The sequence below is a fragment of the Manis javanica genome, chromosome 3 (assembly GCF_040802235.1).
Source record: "Manis javanica isolate MJ-LG chromosome 3, MJ_LKY, whole genome shotgun sequence".
Lineage (NCBI taxonomy): Eukaryota > Metazoa > Chordata > Mammalia > Pholidota > Manidae > Manis > Manis javanica.
In genome coordinates, this window is record NC_133158.1 from 111845681 (window position 1) to 111867515 (window position 21835).

At 38.2% G+C, this 21835-nt stretch overlaps 1 protein-coding gene across 1 annotated transcript; it reads left to right on the forward strand.

The window, feature by feature from the left end:
• The first annotated feature begins 113 nt into the window (after positions 1 to 113).
• On the forward strand, positions 114 to 13062 carry FBXO45 (F-box protein 45). The gene is made up of 3 exons (XM_036998055.2): positions 114 to 568; positions 6527 to 6883; positions 8939 to 13062. The coding sequence occupies exons 1-3, from the start codon at positions 251 to 253 to the stop codon at positions 9122 to 9124; spliced, it is 861 nt and encodes a 286-aa protein (XP_036853950.2). The 5' UTR covers positions 114 to 250; the 3' UTR covers positions 9125 to 13062.
• Positions 13063 to 21835: the final 8773 nt, after the last annotated feature.

The following is a 21835-nucleotide window of genomic DNA, read 5'->3' on the forward strand; positions in this document are numbered from 1 at the left end:
GGTTCCGGCGCGCGCGCTGAGCCGCGGGGGAGGGGTGGGGGACGCTTGTGCGGCCGGGGCGTCTGCCCTCACTGAGGCGGGGCGCGTGGCGGACGCCCCGGGGCAGGGGCGGGAGAGGTGAAGGGGTGGATGGTTGGCTGTGAAAGGGGCGGTGAGTAAGCTGCTCCGGTTTCTAGGCGAGGCTTGACCGCCTCAGGCGAGACGGGGGCAAGCGGCGGCGGTGGCGGCCCTCGGGCCGGCTGGTGAGACGATGGCGGCGCCGGGCCCGGGGGCTGGAGCGGCCTCGGGCGGCGCGGGTTGTAGCGGCGGCGGCGGCGGCTCGGGCGCCGGCTCGGGCTCCGGGTTGGCGGGGGCCGGAGGCCGGCTGCCCAGCCGGGTGCTGGAGTTAGTATTCTCCTACCTGGAGCTGTCCGAGCTGCGGAGCTGCGCCCTGGTGTGCAAGCACTGGTATCGCTGCCTGCACGGCGATGAGAACAGCGAGGTGTGGCGGAGCCTGTGCGCCCGCAGCCTAGCAGAAGAGGCTCTGCGCACGGACATTCTCTGCAACCTGCCCAGCTACAAGGCCAAGGTGAGGGAGCCACGGGCCCCACCGCTGACCCCGGTCCCGCTCCTCAGCACCGCTGTCCCTGCTTCTCATCTTAAGCTAAGACACCTCGCCTCACCAATCCCGCCTTTCCACGCTCCTGTTTACCCTAGCTCACCTCCCCTCCCCATAAAAATCCTCTTTGAAGTTCTGCTCCTTAACCCTCCCCACTGCCGTGATACAGTTTTGAAAAGACCAAATGCTTTCCCATCCCTGATGTCAATCACTTACTCTACTTTCCATAGTCTTTCCCCTTAAAGACAGACTACCCCCGTTGTTGTACCTTTCAATACTCTTCTTCCTGTTTTTCTCCCTGCCTTCCAAATAGGCTTTATTAGAGAATCTCGACTGCCTTAACATGGGCCTAATTTCTAAGATCTTTGCTTTCACCCCCACATTCACCTCACCTTTTCCAAGGTCCGGTTTATAACCATTTTTTATTTGTGTCTCCCAAATTCTCTTTAATTCTCTCCACTATGTTTCTGGCTTATAAGTGAGTGTGGTCCTAGATACCCTCCTAACTTTAAAGATAGAGACTTTTATAGAACATTCTCCCATTGGCACCACTTAACTATCGTAACACTGCTGTATCCCACTGGTATTGGTACTTTCTTGCCAACTTTTTCGTAGTTGCACCTTGATGGCGTGCCTCTTCTCTTCGATTTGTCATCTGTCGTGCTGATGACAGTTTTGCTGCCTTTTTTCCTCCTAGATTCTTGTGCATATTCATGTCGTCTTCATAGACAAAAATGTCAAGTAATAGATTATGATAGGGCTGGAAAGATTTTTCAAACGATATAAACAAAAGGCCTTGAGCTTGAGTTCAGTTGGATGAATGACAGCTGGATAAAGTCTGACCCAGAAAGTGGTAAACATAAAAAATATATTAATAACTAAAAATGGAAAACATCCCTTTTTAAAAGTATACTGCCAACAGCAGTCAGAATAAGTAAATTTTTTCCATGTGAAATAGATATAAAATTTATTCTTCTGTAATAAAGCAGTTTTAGTTTAATAAGGAATATTGCTATTAAATATGTCAACTACCAAAATTTTTTTTTTGGTGTCATTAATCTACAATCAACATGAGCAACATTGTTTTTTATTGAGGGAAATAACATGTTCATTTACTAGGACAATATTTGTACCTAATAAATGCTCAATGGATATTAGTTGTAATTTTTATAGTAAAGTGCAGCAGATTGCATTTTTGTCCTAATTTGCCTGATAAGTGTAGGCTTCATAAGTTTTAGTTAGTGAACATTTTTCAATAAGGTTTTTTTTTTTACTTATTTTAAATTAAAAGACTTTTTGTAATTGGACTGTAATAGAGATACTCACATGATTGAAATTTCACATGATTTCTAATAATATGTTCATGTGAGTCAATGTTCAAAGGAAACAAAATGGTATAAAGCAAAATGTCTTTCTTTGCCCTTGTCCCACAGCCACCCACTTTCCCTCCTTGGAGAAAGCCTGTGTTAACTGTTTCTTTTGTATCCTTCTGGAGATGTTTTAGGCTTGTTAAGTTTTTTATTACTTTATATGTGTTCCTACTACACACATTATAGCTATTTACACTTGTACTAATCACACATTCATTAAGATGTTATAGGACTTCCCTTGAACATCTTGAGGATAAAAAGATTAATTCAGAGGAAGTCAGACAGGCTAGTAAGGAAGTCCTCAGTCTAGAGGAGGAGAAATCATATATAGAAATAACTAACACCTGGTAGAGATTGCTCCTATTAGAGATAGAAAAAAATATATGTAATAGAAATTCAGTTAAAGGAGAGATTTTTGAGTGAAGAATTGGAGAAGGTTTGAGGCTGATATTGTATTTGAGCTGAATTTTAAAGATGGGGAGGATTTAACACTTTACTAAGAGGAAATATCCTGAACAAAAGCAGAAAAAAGAGGAAAGCAAAGCCTTTTATAGCATCTATTATTTTTTAAAATATGAGTGCCAGACATTATGCTCAGTTTTGCAGATGCAACACAAACCCTAATGAATGCCTTGTCTTATAAAGCTTACAATCAGGGGGTGGCGGGATGGATATGGACATTAATCAAATGATCACACAGATATAGAATTGCATCTGTGGTAAGTACTATGAGGGAGATACAGAGTGCTCTAAATGTTAGTAATGACCTAGTTAAGGAGGTCAGGGAAGGCTTTCTCTGAGGAAATAATGCATGAACTGAGTGAGACCTGAAGTAAAAGGATAAACAGGCCAAGGGGAGAGGCAAGAAAGCCTTCCATGAGGGAATGTAATGAGTATAAGGGACAGAAAATACGTTGGTATGTCTGGAGAATAGAGAGCAAAGGTGAGGCAGGTTTGAGATAAGATAGAAGAGGTGGACTGGAGCCAAACTGTAGGGAAGCCATTTTGAATTCTAAGCAAAAGTGTGGTGATTGGTGATACAGTTATTCAGTATGGAGAACAGATTGGAGGGGGACCTAAAAAATATGGGTAGATTAATTAGGAAGTAGGTAGTGGAGGAGATGGGTAGAGATTCCAGAAGTAAAATCTACAGGACTCCACAATAGATTTGAAATAGGAGAGAGAAAGTGGAGATTCTAAGGATGACTCCTGGGTATCTGGCTTACGTGGTACAGAGGTCACCTGGGCTAGATTCAGGAGGAATAACTAGTTTGGTTTTGGTAAAGTAGAATTTACACTTTTTGGAGACATCCAAGAGATTTCAGGTAGGCAGTGTAAAATTGAATTGAAGTAGTGGGAAATACAGTTATAGAGTAAGCTGAAGCTAGATACCTCATGGAGGTCTTTGCCATACACTCATCAATCTATAGTTAGGGTTTTGTTTTACAGTTAGAAACCGTAAATGTTTGAACAGAGGAATGACAAATAAGGGCTGTGCTTAGAAAAACTAGGCCATAAAATGAATTTGTGAGGGCAGGGTTTAGTGCCTAACCAGAGGTACTTAAGACCTGAATAAGTGTATAGAGAGAAGGGGATGGTTGGGAGAGCTGTTGCAAAAAACAAATCCACACAGGTGGACAGCTGCAGGGTAAATGAAATGAGGAAGAAGAGTCAGATAGGATTTCCAGGGAGCCTGAGTAACAAGGATGGGAACAGGCTTGGGATAGCATAAAACTGGAAAGTATTTGAAGTTGTCAGTTTATTCTGGATTTGTCTTTCTGAAGTTCATACTTTACATGTCACCAAATAACATCAATTATTCAAGCCACTCTGGCATCTAACTCTGAATCTCTAAGTTTCAGTCTTTGATCCTAAACTAGGTCCTAAAGCTGTTTGCTATAATGTAAAGTCCAGGTTGTGTATGACACTGTAAGATGGGAACTATAGATTTTTTTAATTAGTTTGAATGTTTATTTTTCTATTTCATCTGAATTTTTCAGTATCTATCTCCAAAAGATAAGGACACTTGACATAATCACAGTACCATTATCACACCTAAAGAAATTAGTACTAATTCCTTAATATAAAAGATGCAGTGTTCAAATTTCCAGTTGTCTCTTAAATATCAAATGTGGTAATTTTAATTTTCAGTTTATTTAAGATTTATATAAGGTTCCCATGGCAAATAGTTGATACGTCTCTTAAGGCTATTCAGTCTACAGATTGACCCTCCATCTCCCCTACATCTCACCCCTACAGTTTATTTGTTGAAGAAACTAGATTATTTACCCTACAGTTTCCCTCAGTCTTTATTTTGTGGATTTCATTTCCATGGTGTTGTTTAACACACTCTTCTGTCCTCTTTATTTCCTGTAGAAGTTTGATCATTTTAAATTATAGTTTTTAATTTTTTTTGCAAGGCATTTTTTTCTAGAACCAAGTGGTTAGGATATGTACAGAATTAAGTGTTGTATGTTACAGACTATGATGGGTACGAATTCAGGAGAGGGAAGTCAGGGGAATTGGGTGGTCTTGGTCAAGAAATACTTCAAGGAGGTGCTAAGACTAGATCTGCTCTTCGACAATATGTTGGAGGGGGAAAGCAAGTATTATACTACAGACAAGGAGAACGACATGAAGTTGAAAGGTAAATAGGAGGAACCAAACCTGGAAAGCTTTGAAAGCCACCCAGAAGAAGTTACAGTTGATACGGTAGTCAATATGGAAGGTTACTAAATTGGAATGCGATGTAATAAAAGTGCTGTTTTAGAATGACAGGTCTGGAAAGAATTCAGGTAGACGATTAAGGACTAAGTTCTGGAAAGTTTGGGGGGACAGAAAAGGATGGTCACCAAAAAGATATTGTGAAGGATCAGGCCAGGGTAACAGAAAGATGTCATACAAATTTGAGGAAAAGGTTGACAACAGTGTTATTGTGACAAAGAGAATAAGGATAGAGAAAACGCAATTGGTGTAATTGGCAGTTTTACAAAAATTGGACAATAGGCATTAGGTAAGTACTAATCAGATATTTTATAATGAGGATTTTATAAAGTATGTTATATTTTAATTGTCTTGATCTCAATCTCCTGAGTTATTTAGGCAGTACTTAATATTTTGAGGACCTTTTACCCTCCTATTTAATCCTATGTTCTAATACTTTAGTGCTTAAAAGTGTGCTATAATAGGAGCAGATAGAAAAATATATATATTTACAGCCTCCTTAAGAAAACATGAGATACCTGAAACAAGTAAGTTTTCTGTCTTTGTTTTTTTGTTTTTTTAATCTCTCCGCTCTGGTGTGCAACAGTTACTGCCAAACAGTAAATGAACACTGGACGAAGGGACTGGATACCTCCCTTGTTTTTAGGGCTCTTGTACAGCTAGCTGTTGACTTTTAGGTCTGTGTCTTCATCACTGGGTGACCTTTATGGTCCTTCCTAATGCTGAAATTTTATGATTCTGAAGTTGATTTCTCAGGTTAATGAAAGCAGTAGGTCCCAGCCTTCAGCTGCCTTTCAGTAGTTTGAATAAGTTAAACAAGGAATTTAAAAGAAGAAAACCCAAAGGCTTTAAATTATTAAAACATGAGAAATTATTATTTGTACAGAGTAGCAATTTTCACATTGTCTCTATTTTGGAAGCTTAAGAAACTGGTAATTACTGAAAGTCAATTAACCCTTCCTATCAGTGGTAGCTGATCTTAATAACTATCTCTTTATAAATTCTGGTGGTTCATTATTTTTTCATGTGAAACCTTTGTAAGAGTGTATATCAATAATACCTTAAAAAATTTTTAAATAAATAAATAAATAAATTCTAGTGGTTGAATTTAGGTGCTATCTAGGGGATTACTTGATTTGGTAAAATAAGAGTGGTGCTATCTCAGTTGAGTATGAGTAACTGAAGTGCTATCTTCAGTATGAGTAATACCTAACAAGGCTGAGGATATAAGATAGTTTGTGGTCATTAAAAATTTTCGTAAACTTTAGAGCTGCTATGACTATGTTCTCTGTTTTACTTAAAATGTTCTTTTTGGTGAAGAAAACTGTGTATCTCTTTTTGATATAAAAATACCAAATATAAACAAGAGTAGAGAAGATAGTTTAATGAACCTCCTTATACCCATCACCAGGCTTTATCAGTGATTTATAGACAATCTAGTTTCATGTTTACTCCACCCACTCTCCCATCCAACCATAGATATTTCAAAACAATTCCCAGATACCATAATGTCATCCCTAAATATTTCAGTATTATCTCTAAAATATAAGGATTCATGTGTGTATTTCTTGATATTTTAAGAAGTCCATTTGGAGAAATTATACTGTGGTTTAGAATTTTGGTCTATAATGAATCAGTTGGCAGTTATTGTAAATGTTATATGTGTTAGGATCCCATCCTGAAATCCTAGCCATTTTTTTGGAAATACTTACTGTATTATTTAAAATAAGTATAACTTCATTGTTTAAAAATAGGTAGCCTAAACTTTGGTTACTTTTTAATGTTTAAGAAAAATCAAATCCCTTTTTCTTTGGTCTGTTTTTCATCTTTTCAGGTACGTGCTTTCCAACATGCCTTCAGCACTAATGACTGCTCTAGGAATGTCTACATTAAGAAGAATGGCTTCACTTTACACCGAAACCCCATTGCTCAGAGCACTGATGGTGCAAGGACCAAAATTGGTTTCAGTGAGGGCCGCCATGCATGGGAAGTGTGGTGGGAGGGTCCTCTGGGCACTGTGGCAGTGATTGGAATTGCCACAAAACGAGCCCCCATGCAGTGCCAAGGTTATGTGGCATTGCTGGGCAGTGATGACCAGAGCTGGGGCTGGAATCTGGTGGACAATAATCTACTACATAATGGAGAAGTCAATGGCAGTTTTCCACAATGCAACAATGCACCAAAGTACCAGGTGAGAAACTGGGTATTTTCTCAGATGTGAGCCTTTGTCAAATAATTCCTCTATTTTAAATTTACAACATTTTGTCTAGAAACTCTATATTTCATTTTGTTAATTTTTTAAAAAGTTGCCTTTCTTTCTACTCTGATAATAACCTTTTAGTATTTCAATTTTTGTTCCTAATACATGTTTGACCTTGAGCAGTTGCCTTTGCTTTAAACAGGGTTTGGCAAACTTTTTCTGTTGAGGGCCAGACAGTAAATATTTTATGCTTTGTAGTCTATATGGTCACTGCCACAACTGTTGAACTCTGTAATAGCACAAAAGCAGTCATAGATAATATGTAAATGAATGAGCATTCCTCTGTTCCTATAAAACCTTTATGGACTACAGGGAAGACTTGGCCCAGGGGTCATAGTTTGCCAACTCGTGCTCCAGGTTGTCATTGTTCTTCTATCATGGCACATCCAAATCTACTTTTTATAGACATCTTACTCTCACAAATATACCTGCATACACACATACACATACTCATCCTCTATTATTTATTAATCTGTTTGTGAATTCAAAGCCTCTCGAGGTATCAGTGATTTCTATAAAGACAGGCAAGTTCAGGCAAACTACTACATTTTTTAATTCTTTCCATCTTAGCCTTGCACTATAATCATTTGATTCTAGTATCAAAATTATAGTTCCTGTTCGTGTGAGCTGTATGATTACTATAGATTCAGCAGTCTTAAACACAATAATCTGTTGGGAATTTGGAAATTTTAAGGAATTACAAATTACGTATTTCAAAGATGTGCCTTGAAAGCTCTAGCTATTTTCAATAACATGGATGGACCTAGAGGGTATTATGCTAAGTGAAATAAGCTAGGTGGAGAAATACAAATGAACATATGATTTCACTTCTATGTGGAATCTATAAACAAAACCAACAAAACAGCAGTAAACTCAGAGACACTGAGAAGTGGCTAGTGGTTTCTGTGGGGAAAAGGTTGGAGTAGGTGGGTAAAGTAGGTGGAGGGGATAAAGAGCCACAAAAGCTCAATTATAATATAAAGTAGTCATGAGGATGAAAGCACAGCATAGAGAATGTAGTCAGTACTCTTATAAAATCTGTCTATGTTGACAGTAACTACACTAGTTGGGAGGAGCATTTAATAATGTATATAACTGTCAAATCACTATGTTGTATATGACTTGAAACCAATATAATATTGTATATCAACTATATCAAAAAATAAAAGCTATCTAAACTGTTTCTGTACAGTAATTTTTATTGTAAAATATACAGTGTTTACTATTTTAATCATTTGTAAGTGTGCAATTCAGTGGCATTAAATACATTCAAATTGTTGTGTAAACTATCATCACTATCTATACCCAAAGCTTTTTATCATCCCCCAAGTAAATTTTGTATTAATTAAACAATAACTCCCTGTTTCTCTCTCCTTCCAGCCTAATCTAAACTCTGTTCTTCTTTCTGACTCTATGAATGTGAATGTTCTAGATTCCTGATATAAGTGGAATTATATTTATCTTTTTGTGTCTGGCTTATTTAACTTAGCATAATGTTTTCAGGGTGCATCCATGTTGTAGCATATATCAAAATTGCATTTCTTTTTATGGCTTAATATTCCATTTGTGTGCGTGTGTGTGTGTGTGTACACACTATGCTACTTTGTAAAGGTTATTTAGATAACCTTTTTGGTAAAATATACCAAGTTAATAGATTTTAATAGTAACTTTTTTTTAAAAAGCCTTTAAAAAGAGTAAATACACACTGGGGACTGTTCAGGAGAACATTTAAATTTTCAGTATTAAATAAAGATCCCTTGCAAGTCTTAAATTTAAAAAGAAAAATCAAAAGAAGCATTTGTGATGAAATTAATGAAATGCTTTCTAGGTGTTTGTCCCTGGCCAGAAAACTACTCTTCTGGTTTTTCTAGATAACTTTTAGGATATATACCCGTAATAATGTTTTCAATTTATTGATTTGTATATTTCTTTTAGCTGTGTCCTTGGTGGGTTTCCTTCTAACCTTCTTTTGATGTCTGTTTGCAGATAGGAGAAAGGATTCGAGTCATCTTGGACATGGAAGATAAGACTTTAGCTTTTGAACGTGGATATGAGTTCCTGGGGGTTGCCTTTAGAGGACTTCCAAAGGCCTGTTTATATCCAGCGGTTTCTGCTGTATATGGCAACACAGAAGTGACTTTGGTTTACCTTGGGAAACCTTTGGATGGATGACAGTGGCTTTCTTGTGATGAAAGACAGAGTTGAGGAAATATCTGCTTGTGGAAAGTAGAATCATGAAGTGACAGTGTCATACATGCATGCCCAAGAAACATCCTGAAAAACACATGAAATTGTTAACTGGAGAAGCAACTCTACAGCAGAGATTATCTTAGTGTTTCCTCTTTCTACTGGGCCAGAAAAATCCTCAGGGTTGCAGTTGGTTGAGTGGGCAGTTGACATATGCATGTTGCGACAGATTTTGTCTCCAAGTTAACAATGCGTTAACTCCAACTTTTAAGGTGAGATTTTAGAGATGCTATAAAAGGGATAAGATAAGGAAATAGTAAGATTTTTAAGTAGTATGTTTGTGCAGAAAGACTGATCCTATTTTACAACTGCCTGTTTTTTCTCCAGACCCTTTTCCAACCAGCTTGACTATTAGAAAAGTATGCAACTGGTTGGGTTTTATTTAATATTTTTAATATATTGAGAAGCATGGTCTGCCTGGACTGCACTTCTCTAGCAGTGAGATGTAAAATTGTGCAGCTATTTTAAAAGTTGTATATAAAATATGTGTATTAAAAAAAAACCAAACAGGACAAAGGGATTGCTTTGTTCTAGTTCAATTTCTTAAAAACCACTACATGGTACAAAATTACAGTAACATTTAGGGACAGTTGGGTAACTACAAAGAAGGGGATTTTAAGAGGAGATGTTGCATTGGCTCATTTTGTATTTGGTTTACAGTATGCATAGCTATTACAGTCTGGTTGTTTTGTTTTTTCTTTAAGGATCAAAATTATTGTAAAGATTCCTCAATCTTCTGGCTAATGATTGAGGGAAGTCAACTCTATTGCTAATCATACATTTATCAGTAATAAGAATGTGCATCTGATTTTATTTTTTGGCTTCCTGAGAAAGTGTCTCATAACAACACAGAGCATTGCCATTTGCTCATATAGGCCTCAAATATAAAATCTGTCAGTCACAGACCTTAGGAAAAGGATTGGTTAATGGTCCTTTTATTTTGTAGCTTTATAATATTGTAGATATTATAAATTTTTTAAAAATTTTATATCGTTTACATCATGCAGCAGTCTAAGCCTCAGACTCTTCATTGGGGTTATCAAGAACATGTTTACTTATCCACCTGAAACAGTGTCAATCTGAACCCAGGTTAAGAATGTTCTTAATCTCATAGATAATTGCCCCCATGGGACTGAAATAAAACACCTTGTGCTGAAAACTTCAGATGGGCAATATTTTGAAGGTTTCATTGTAGAGGAGCTTAACATTAATTCCCATTCTGAATTTTTGACTAATAAATCTGGTTTTGCTAATAGTCTTACAAATTAATAATCTAACATGCAAACTAAGATTTTCTTTTGTTATAAGAAACAAACATCTTTCTGTATGAAAGTATAAATTGTATGATTGCAGATACATCTTTGTGATAAGAATTGATTAAGGCAAGTGGCATCTTTGTACATCTTAGGTTATTGCTGTATGTATATTTTGTTTTAAATCTAACAAATTTAGGGACAGCATGCAGCTGTCTAGGGTTCTTGGGTTGTTACTTGAGAGTTAAGATTATCAATACTATGAAGCAGGGGATTTCAGTCAATGAACAAAGATTTATTTTTGCCACCTGACAGGTTTACAAACATTTTTTGTGTGTTTGGTATGTTGCTTAAAGGTGAAATCTTAAAGATCCTTTTTGATATCCATGTAATAGAAGCCTGGAAACCATGTTTAATAGTGCAGAGTGAAATTATGTGTGAAATGTTTTAGACAATATAGCTGCTACAGATACTGATTTTTCTTGGTGTAGAACAACTCCATTTGGCAAAGTTTAACATTTAAGAAAACTGGTTCAGATGAAGACTGAGCTAGTTAGAAAACATTAAAATACTTTAAGTACTTGTTTCTTTTTTAGGTTGTGATATGGCCAATTCCAAGGGCTTTTGCTGAGAATTTTGTCTCTAACTTCTGTGTTGTCTTATTAGTGATTATTCATATATGACAAAGTTTTGGAGGTGCTGAATGGAAAACAGAAACACATGGTTATTGCATATTGAACCTAGAATCAAATAATTGCCTAAATATTTAACAATAAGCCATTCTTAGCTCAAAGATTTAAATTCCCTAATATCCCATTTGCAAATTGTATAAAATGTAAGTTCAGGATGAGCATCAGGAGAATGAAAAGCCTTCATTTTATAACCTGATGAAGTTTGTTACTGGAGACAAGTAGTAGCTGTACAGAATATTAAACTGCTACAATGTTCCAGGAAAAGCAATCTCTTTATCATTAGTGCTGAAAGAGCATTTAGGTAGAAGACAGTTGAACCTGAAGATTGAGTATAAATCATCAAAACCAGTGGTTCTCAACTTTAACTGTACATTGGAGTCATGTGTGTTTTGAAAAATATGATTAAGTCCCATTCCCTAAGATTCTGATGTTGGTCTGAGATACAGATTTTTTTAAACTTCTTAGATTTCAATCTGCTGCCAAGATTAAGTTCTAAATTCATCTTAAGTTTCTTATCTGCAAAATAAAAAAAAAAAACTCTTGCTGCCTCCCTTCACTACCTCACAAGAATATTGAGGGTAAAGGAGAAAATAATGGGAAAGTGCTTGTGTGATGGATAAAAAATGCTATTGAAAGGTAAAGAGGTTATTCGTTGTATTTCAACTGAAACTATGATCCGGAAAAAATTTCATTGAATTTACTTTGCTGAGTTGGGAAATTGGGAGCATTCTCTTTGGTTCAAGCATGCAGATGTGTAAACAAACATTACTATTACTCATACTATGGTCTTCTGTCATACTTGAGATAGGCTGTTATAATTATCTGGTTTTACATAAGAAAGAAGAAATATTAAGGCTTAAAGTCTGTAATGGTAAATGGCTCATAATTCATTAAAACTTCATACAAAGAATTCTGTGGTTAATATAGATCATTTTATATATTTATTTTTTCATTGACTTTTGAATGTTAAGCCATTTATTTCATCTTCAGTCTTGTTCATGTAAGTGTAGATATAGATTTCATAAAGCACCTAATGCAAGTAGGTGTTACCCAGTTGAATACTCAAAGTCATGGCTCAATGTTTAAGCACCTTCTGACCTGGGAAAGAGAGTTTCAAAAATAACAAGAGCCCTAAACCACATTGTAGGAATTATTAATTAACTTTGAATTTAAGTCCCCAAATGTTTATATAGACTGTAATAATATTTTTTGATCATTTTTTTAAAAGACCAGTTTGAAGAGATAAAAACATAAGGAGTTTTAAAAATTAATGTTGGGAAGATTACTGTCCAGAAATTAAGACCACCGCAATTAGGACCTTCCTGGAAGGAACAGTCCATACACAACTCAAATATTAGCCTCATAAAGCATTCCTCAATTCCTCTAACAATGTAATCTCTCCTTCTTTGAATTATCCCTATTTTTATGTTTTATCTATAATTAACTCATGCTATATTATTTATACCTTGTATGAATTTATTTATAATTTATTGATAATTTGTTGGTGTCCTATCTCCCCTAAACATGTTAGGACAGGATCTCTGGTGGACTCATCTTTATACCCACATTGTCTAAGCCCAATGGGCAAATGCTCCCATATTTGCTGAAGGAACAGAGAAAGAACTATGTAGGAAGACAAAAGCTCTGGAGTTACAAACTATAGCAACAAAAGACATGAAAAAGTCTTTCTGTATTCTAAGTGAAACATGAAAAGGGATGCAAATCTGAGGTTAATAAGGAAGAAATAATGACTGTGAATTCATTTTAGCCATCCCCTTTATTCTTAAATATTGATAAGCTCTGATTTTTAGTTCTTGGTTGTAGAGTTCATATTTGTTTAGAATAAAATCAGAAGTCTGTATTTTTTTTGAAATTCTGTTGTTTTGCTTTAGTTTCTTAATAAAAAGTTAAAAACAAATGTTAACCACCTGTGATTGATTACATTTAAAGTAACTTTTTAATACATTGGTTAGAAAGAAAAATTGGGGTACCTTTGTAGCCAAGCGTGGTGATGGAATTTACCTATAAATTCAATGGCTTTTAAAAATGGAACCCACATTTCCCATGTTTCGAATAGAATGTGGATAGAGAATAGAATTTACTGGGATCCTGTTCCCCAATCATCACCAGCACCACCCCTCCCACTAGCTACCAGTTTGATCAAGTGGTTGTTCACCAAAAGTTACAAGAGGCAGGCATAGCTGAACAAATTACTCCTGTGATCCGAAAGTTTAAAGGAGAGTTGGATCATATTGGTAAAGATTGATGTATTAATATGTTCATACAAAATTTTTAAAAGAAAAGTAAGTGTAAAATTACCATATTTGTCTTTTATGTTAAGTGGAAAGAGGTATCAGGGACAGTTCTACTAGTCTGTTGTCCTAATTTCTTTTTTGGATCCTCCCCCGAAATGTTTGCTTTTCGTTTAATGTATTCATTAAAATATTGTTGAGTGCATGTTCTCTACTCTTCAGAATATAGTTTGTTAAAAAAGTAGCCCCTCAGGATTTAAGAATGTCATTAATCAGTTTACGTATAGGATTTCACGATGAGTGCCCCAAGAAGAATAATTTAGGGAGTTTTCCTCAGGTCACCCTGTCAATAGTCCTTAATTTCTGTTAACTTTTTAAACAAGAAAACATGAGAAAAAGATGAGGGAAGTCAAGTCCTGTCTTGTCTATTCTATGGTACTTAGAAAGTTAAATTGTATTTCTGCTCCCTCCTTTCCTCTATAAATAAAATGGAAAATGAAATTCAGTAATGGGAATAATTTTGAGTTCTTATCTCCCTTGAGAAAGGCTCCCTGAAGTAACATTAAAATGCTGATATCTGAAGTTAGATTAATTAGAAGCATATTGTGATGGGAATAAGCCAGACATCTTTATTTTAATGAAGCTAACTTCCATTTTCTAATCAATGTTTAAAAGGTCTTTCATTTGTCTGTGCCCCTTTGTTGGTCACTTTAACTTTGAAGGAAGGGATGTTTTAAGGTTGGAATGAGAACAACAGTCAGTGACTTCTCTCCTTCAACAGGCCAAAGAATGATACAGCTCATCATCAAATTGCCCAGAGCAGTAAAGGGCATGGACAAAATGGCTGCTTTCTGAAAGGCACATTGGTAGCAGAGACGGGCTACATTGAATCTGGGGAGCAGCCAAATGCACACACCCTTTCAAGTACAGCTTACCGAAACAGTGAACTTAAGTGCCTGTGGAGCTATATGGAACCAAAAGTGACTCCCTAGGCCACTCTGGGTTTTATGTAGCCATAGGTGAGCCATTAGCTTTTGAAATAGTGAAGATCTTCCTACTCTCCCAGCTGCTAGTCACCCACTCAGGAGTTCAGAAAGAATGAAAAAAGAAAAATTTTTAATTTTACATTCATCAAATATTTTCATGAATTTATATATACACCAGTCCCTTGCCAGGTTCTAGTGATGTAGAGAGATGAAGGAAAAAACAAAAGCAAAAACATGGTCTTCTAAACTTGTTCACAGGCTTGTGGAAAAGCAAATGTGAAAACAGACTATCATGAAACAATGGAGTAATTGCTTTAATGGAATTAATGTATGAGGTCCAGTGTGGCATAGGAGAGAGGGAATACTTAACTTGTAGTGATACTTAGAAAGTGAGTCTTCGAAGATGAATAGGGGCAAGTGAGTATAGGTCCACTATTGCAGGCAGTTGGAATAGTATGTGTACTGATACAGAGGCATAAGTAGATCCCAGAATGTTTGGAAATGGAGTAGTTGGAGAGGAATGGAATAGGGAGATTGGGGCCAGATCATAATCGTCATGCTACGGAGCTTGGGTTTCATCCTATTTTTTTATGAGGAAGGCACTCAAATGTTTTCAAGCAGGGGAAGGCATGATTTACGGTGTTTTCCAACGATTACTCTAGCTGCAAAGGGCAGTAGCAGAAAACTGGACAATCAGACAGGAGGCCTAGATAGGAAATGATAAGGACCAAAACCAAGGGACTATGGACATAGAAGAAGGGTGTACTTAAGAGACGTTCAAGAAGATAAATGGATACCATTTGTAGGTAGAGGATGAGGAACTCTTGGTGTGCACATTTGGGAGAATGATGATGCTCCTTAGTAAGACAGGGAATTGAAAAGGAGGAATAGATTGGCCGAGGAAGTGATGAGTTCAATTTTGAACCCGTTGAATCTGAGATGGAAGTATTCAAAAGGCAGCTGCAACTAGTAGGTCTGGAGTTAAGGAAAGAGGCAGCTAACAGGCAGCGAGCAAGAGCAGCTGCTCCGTTGCCATCCTTGCGGCCCGCCAGCCCCACGGGACTCCACAGCCCATGAGCAGAGCAGAGGGAATGCCTGAAATACATGGAAAGGACGACCAGTTGCCTTTCTCAGCAGTGACTACCAGGTAAAGGATGGTGGGTTTTTTGTTTTAGCTCTCTGCCCTCCACCTCTAACAATCCTGGCAAAATTTCTCGAGTGCCTCTTTTTAAATTTTATGAGGAGCTCAGTAATTTCCATCATTTTGGTTTTAAGGTAGGAACAGTGGAGTAGTAGTTGAGGAGGCAGGTTCTAAGTCCATGACATGATTCCGGAGTAGATTTCTTCCCTTTTAGGACTATTTCCTTACAGCTTAAATGAGGAGGATCTGATCCTCTTCAGAACCTCAGTGGTTCTGATTTGGGGATGCCATTAAAATCACTTGGGAAAGTTTTAAATTTTTTAACAGCTTTATTGAGATGTAATTAACAAACAATAAGCTACACATAATTTAAAGTGTACAATTTGGTAAGTTTTAACATATGTATATATCCATCACAATCAAGATAATATACACCTGGGAAGCTTTTAAAAGGTAAGTTCCCCAGGCAGATTTAGTAGATTGCATAAGGGAGATAGACTCAGGCATCAGTCTCAGTATTTTTTTTAAGTTCCCAGGGAATTCTTCCCAGAACTAGGTGATCACCACTAGGACTGGCTTTTGAGGAGGCAAAATCTCTGTTTTATGACCAGGGAAATCTATAAAGGAAAAAATATATATATAACCAGCCCTAGACAGAGAGTAAGTCAATGGCAGAGCCAGAGCCTACTGTACCTAAGGTATCTAATATTTCTTCTGCTGGTCCTTCTATGACCCTTAATGAGCTAAATTTATGCAGTCATTAAAAGAGGTCAGTGTCCTTATTAGGACTCTTTCAAGGACAGTGGATTCAGTAACTTCCTGAATCAGGGTGGCAGTGAAATTTGAGTGCTAAACCAAAGCTGGGAAGCTGCACATCTTGGAATAAAACTTTTTACCTCTGTAAAAAGGGAGGTAGAGGTGAGGCTTAGAACCTCACCCCCCACTTTTTTGAGAGAAATCTTCTGCATCCATGGATGTTTTGTTGCCCTTGTCTAGCTTGTATTAATACTTAGTCTATAGGCACACACCTGATCATCTATATTTGCTTTCTTACAGCACTAAACTATGTTTTCTACCTTTATCTTGCATCTACCTACCACTTCAGCATTTTATTTAAAAAAATAATAATAATAATAGTAATAATAATAATAAGGGAGAAATGTGGGATTCACATATAAATCAAGTATAAAAATCAAACAAATATTCATATTTGACCTGATTGTTTATAGTTCATAACACGTGATCAAAACCGAAAGTTTCTGTGATATGACTGCCCTCGTACTGTTCACCATGTAAGAACTTATTCACTATGTAAGAATTTGTTCACCATGTAAGAACTTGTTCGTTATGCTTCAGAAGATCGGAGACTGATGAGAATTAGGCTTGGGGTGGATTAATGATTGTGCATTGAGTCCCCTATACAGAATTCTTTTGTTGTTAACAACCATTTGATCAATAAATATGAGAGATGCCCTCTCAAAAAAAAAAGGGAGGTAGAATCATTGAACATGGCTGCAGTAATAAAACCTAGCCTTATGGGTTGAATTGTGACCCCCCAAATTTATATGTTGAAGTCCTAATACCCTGTACCTCAGAATGTGACCTTGTTTGGAAATAGGTGATGTAATTAGTTGAGGTCACACTGAAGTTGGGTGGGCGTCGAATCCAGTGTGATTAGTGTCCTTACCTTAAAAGGGCATATTTGGACACACACATGCTCCCAGGTAGAAAACCACATGAGTATGAACACAGACATCAGGAGGATGTAGCTGAAGTCAAGGAATGCCTAAGACTGCCAGCAAGCCACCAGATGCTAGGAGAGAGTCATGGAACAGATCCTCCCTCACAGCTCTCAGAATGAGCCAACTCTGCCCTCACTTTGGTCTGGGACTTCTAGTCTCCAGAATAGTGAGGCGATACAGTTCTGTTGTATAAGTCACCCAATGTGTAGGATTTTGCTATAGCAGCCCTAGGAAGCTAATATACCTGGTTCTCTCTGTACCAGTTCTACTATTGCTCTCTGGAGGCAATGTTGATGCTGTCTGGCTGTTCACTGGAACACAGGGTTGAAGCAGGGAATAATTTTAGGGGTGTTATAGATTAGTCAGAAGGTCTTTTGTCAAGTTGCTGGTAACCCAGGGTTTGTAAATTATGTAATAGCATAATGGTTAAGGGCATGGATTCTGCAGTCAAGACTGCCTGGATTCAAACCCCAGTTCTACCACTGATTAGTTCTGTAACTTTGAGGAGGACATTTGCTCCTTTATTTGTAAAATAGTGTTACTTCCTTTGATGGATGTTGTCAGGATGAAACGAAAGGCACATTTGAGCTGCTTAGAATAGTGCCAGGAACGTAGTAAGCATTCGAGACATTTCTCATTATTATTAACAAACTTATACAATAGGTAAATATCATTAGGAATCAATGATGAGAAAAAAACAATTGGTGGCAGGGAGTGGGAGATTGGGTTGTGTGTGAAAAAAAACTTTTAATTCATTTGATCCTAAAATTAGGAATCAGAAACTTGAAGCAATAGAAACTTGAGGTAGTCTAAGCAAAAGGAGTTAATACTGCGAGGTACAAGGGAATGTCATAGAGGTCAGTGCAGGGTGCAGTTGGGCTTTATGAGGGACTTGGACAAAGCAATGGAAAGTCATCAGCAGCCTGGGAGTATCATGTCTTCCTCGTCCCTGAGATACCTCTTCATTCTCTCCCCGAACTTCCTCTTCAACACAGTCCACATTGTGGAAAATGACTGCCCATATCTCTTCTCCCTTTAAGAGATCAACCGAGGATGCGATTGAACTTAGTCCCAATACCTAATTCCAAAGATAGAGACTCCTCTTCCCACTGCTAGTTGGATCACTGTGGTCATGGGGTAGGGAGTGAGTTCACATAGGAATCCACTAGGGTCCCAGCTCTGTGACCTTCTTGGCTGATAGGGGTGAGGGGGGCTGAGGCTGGCAAGGGGAGTAGGTAGGAAGCAGTCACAAAAGAGAAAGGCTGGGTACTGTGTAAAGACACTAACTAACAAGGCTTTATTTCACAGTTTGGCCATACAAGGTGGAGCATTTTTAGAGAATCGGAGAGAAAGAAGACAAAGGCTGAAAGGGGTGAGGAGAAAAAAATCCAGAGGGGAGAGTAAAGCAACCTTACAGAGGGATGGAGCTCACAGGATGCCAGCACTCCGAGGGAGGGAATGGGTGTCAGTGACAGACTCAGCTCTGAGAGGCGACAGACACTGGGCAGCAGGGGCTGCATTTTAGCAGGAGCTGGTTTGCTAAATCACAGGTAATGAAAAGCTCAGGTCTTTTAGATCTTGAAAAAAGAAACCACATTTCTTTCCTCATGCTTCTGTTCCCTGCTTTAAGACAAAGACAAGCATGGTGAGGTTTACCAATCACAGGAAAGCCAGCTCAGTGATCTGCTTTTTGTTTGGCTGATCTTGAATTGTTAGCATCCAGCTGCTCACTGGCTGCTCATTTTAAGCCTTAAAATGGGAGGTATTATATGTTAATAAGATTCCTCCCTCTCTTGTGGGCATTATGCTTACATATTTCACTGTATCCATTTCCTGGAGACCCCAGAGTTTAACTTTGGTTGCTTTTGGGTTACTGAAGGGAATTGAGGGTCATAGCTTAGACTTGGTGATGAGGTGAACTGAGAAAATATTTTAGGAAAGGACAGTGTCTTAAGCTCAGACTGCCATTACAAAATACCATAAATTGAGCAGCTGATGAACAACAGACATTTATTTCTCACAGTTCTAGAAACTGGAAATGCAAGATCAGAGCCCTAGCACAGGCTGCAGCTTTTGGACTTTTTGTATCTGCCCATGGCTGAGAGCAGAGAGAGGAAGCAACTCCATCCTGAATCTTTCAAGGGCGCTGATCCTATTCATGAGGGGTCCCTCCCATCTATTCCTAAGTATCTCCCTAAAGCTTCCCCTCCTAATACCATCACATGATGGGGTTAAGGATTCAGCATATGAATTTGGGGGGGACACAAACATTCAGTCCGTATTAGACAGCCAAGGAATCCTCTAGAGGACGTTCAGATCCTCTACTGCTTCAGCTAAGTGAAATGCTTATTTCCCAGAGAGTGAAACTTAGAGCTATAGGTTCTGAGGTAGAAAAGGAGTTCTTGTAGGAAGATGGAGCCAGGCATTGCCCAGAGAGGACCCACTGTGCCCTCAGGACTCTTCTCCCTGCCCAAGTTTCTATGCATCCCCTGACTACACGACCCACTGTTGTTTACTACCCTCACACCCAAGTCCCTGACTTAGAGGCCCCCATGAGGAATTAAAGGCTCTTCCCTGCAGCTACCCCTCCCATGAGGAAGCAAAGGATATAGTAAAAGACAAGAGTATTACAAGGCCTTGTCCTCTGTCATCTCGTTTGAGGCTTATCAGAGTAGGCTGGTGGAAATTATGATTGAGGCTTTCTTACCTTTTTCCATCAGAATCATGACTAAGAGTAAATATTAAGATCCTCTGGTGTAGATAATCAACACAGGTCACACTGCTCAGTTAAATGGTTCATTTGTCTCTCATTTATTGAGTACTTCCTGCATAGCTTACATGGTGATGTGTTAGGGCTAGGTCCCTGCACTCTGCATTTGGGTCTTCATAGATGTTGTGCTTTACCTACATTATCTCATTTATTTATCATAACATTTTTATGGTATTCTCTTCTTATAGGAGAGAAAACTGAGGCTACCAGAAGATGTGTGATTTTTTAAAGTCACACAGCTTAAAGTTTCAGAGTCTGGATTTGAGCTCAGATCTCTTACTCAAAAGTTGATGCCTACCCACTCAGGCAGGAAGCAGACATGTCAATGGGTAAATATCCTATAACAAGGTAAGTGCTCTTGAAGAGGCAGATGTGAGTGGTGGTGGTGGCTGAAGACACTGGAGACACTCTGACAGTTTATTCATCACAACTGGGGAGACAAATGGGAACAGAACATATTCCTCGCCTTCAAGGCACATTTAGGGTCTGGGCTAGCTCCTCTGTTTCCCTTCTCAGCTTGGAACTGTTCCCTTTTAGCCTGCCTGTCCATTATGGTTAGCAATAATTACACAAACCCTGACTTACGTCTGGTTGACAGATAAAATACAGAAAGCCCATTGAAATTTAAATTTCAGATAAATGAATAACATTTTAGTATAAGTATGCCCTCAATGTTGAATGAGATACACTTACATTAAAGAATTATTCATTGTTTCTCTAATATTCAAGTTTCACTGGGTGTCCTATATTTTTATTTGCTAAATTTGGCCACTCTAAAACCCAGCCAGAAGCCTCATGTCTAGTCCTGGCTGTCAGTACCCTTATTCTTGCTAACCCCTGGCTTGTCCATGTGCCATCCTGACTGTAGCCTGGCTCTGGGCTCCTGGTCCTCATTCTTCATCTGCTGCTCTACATGCCCCAGCATGAGAGCTGGGGACTGCTGTGGCAGGGAAAAGTTTTCATCATATTTTTTTGCTTTGCTTCCTCTGAGAGCACCTCCCTGTACCACACCAGTAGGTTAGCACTGTACGCTGAGACTGCAGGTAGAAGTTGGCAGAATTCTGTCTCAAAGGAAATGGTCCCAAAGAGGAAAATGTGGAAATAGTGGAAGTCTTTGACTTAAACTCAAAATGCAGACTTATAAATATCCTTCACATTGCAGGCTGGAATAAGCAGACATTTCTACTTATTTGATCCTTCCTTCAATTAGGGTTCCTTGTCCCTCTTTCTCCTCTTTCCTGTTCAGATACTTACTAAGTCGCCACCATACTATCAGGCAGGCAGAGACAAGTAAAACTTTGCTCTTTGGGATCTCAGAGCCCTGCAGGGAGCCAAGACCTGTCTAAGCAGCTATAATACGTGGTATAAAATGACAACGCTGGAGGAAAGTGTGGAGAGAATTATCTGGGATTTCAGAGGAAGAAGAGGGCATTTGTGTGAGGGAACAGTTCAATCCAAGCAACTGCATGGAGGTGGTGTCATTTGAGCCAACCTTCAAACTGTTATACACTGATTCATTAATAGCAGTTTACCAATTTGTCAAATGACCAGTTCACCAAAAAGTTTTTCTTTTATTTATAGACTCTATAGTAATTTTTTAAACCAAGGCTTCCACATAATAAACTTTATTATTATTATTATTATTATTATTATTATTATTATTATTATTATTTTAATCTCCGGCAATGCTAATGCCCCATATGTCAAAAATATCGTGATGTTGATTTCTCTCTTCCACCCAATTTTAAATCCATCTGGATGCCTCCCTGGGCTTCTGCGACTGCACTGACTTGACCCCCT

What these genes read in the sequence shown, in the direction of transcription:
- FBXO45 (XM_036998055.2), top strand. Translation starts at nt 251, where the DNA reads ATGGCGGCGCCGGGCCCGGGGGCTGGAGCGGCCTCGGGCGGCGCGGGT. An exon ending in TGCCCAGCTACAAGGCCAAG is followed by an intron (nt 569 to 6,526) that starts GTGAGGGAGCCA and finishes TCATCTTTTCAG; the next exon opens with GTACGTGCTTTCCAACATGC. An exon ending in ACAATGCACCAAAGTACCAG is followed by an intron (nt 6,884 to 8,938) that starts GTGAGAAACTGG and finishes GTCTGTTTGCAG; the next exon opens with ATAGGAGAAAGGATTCGAGT.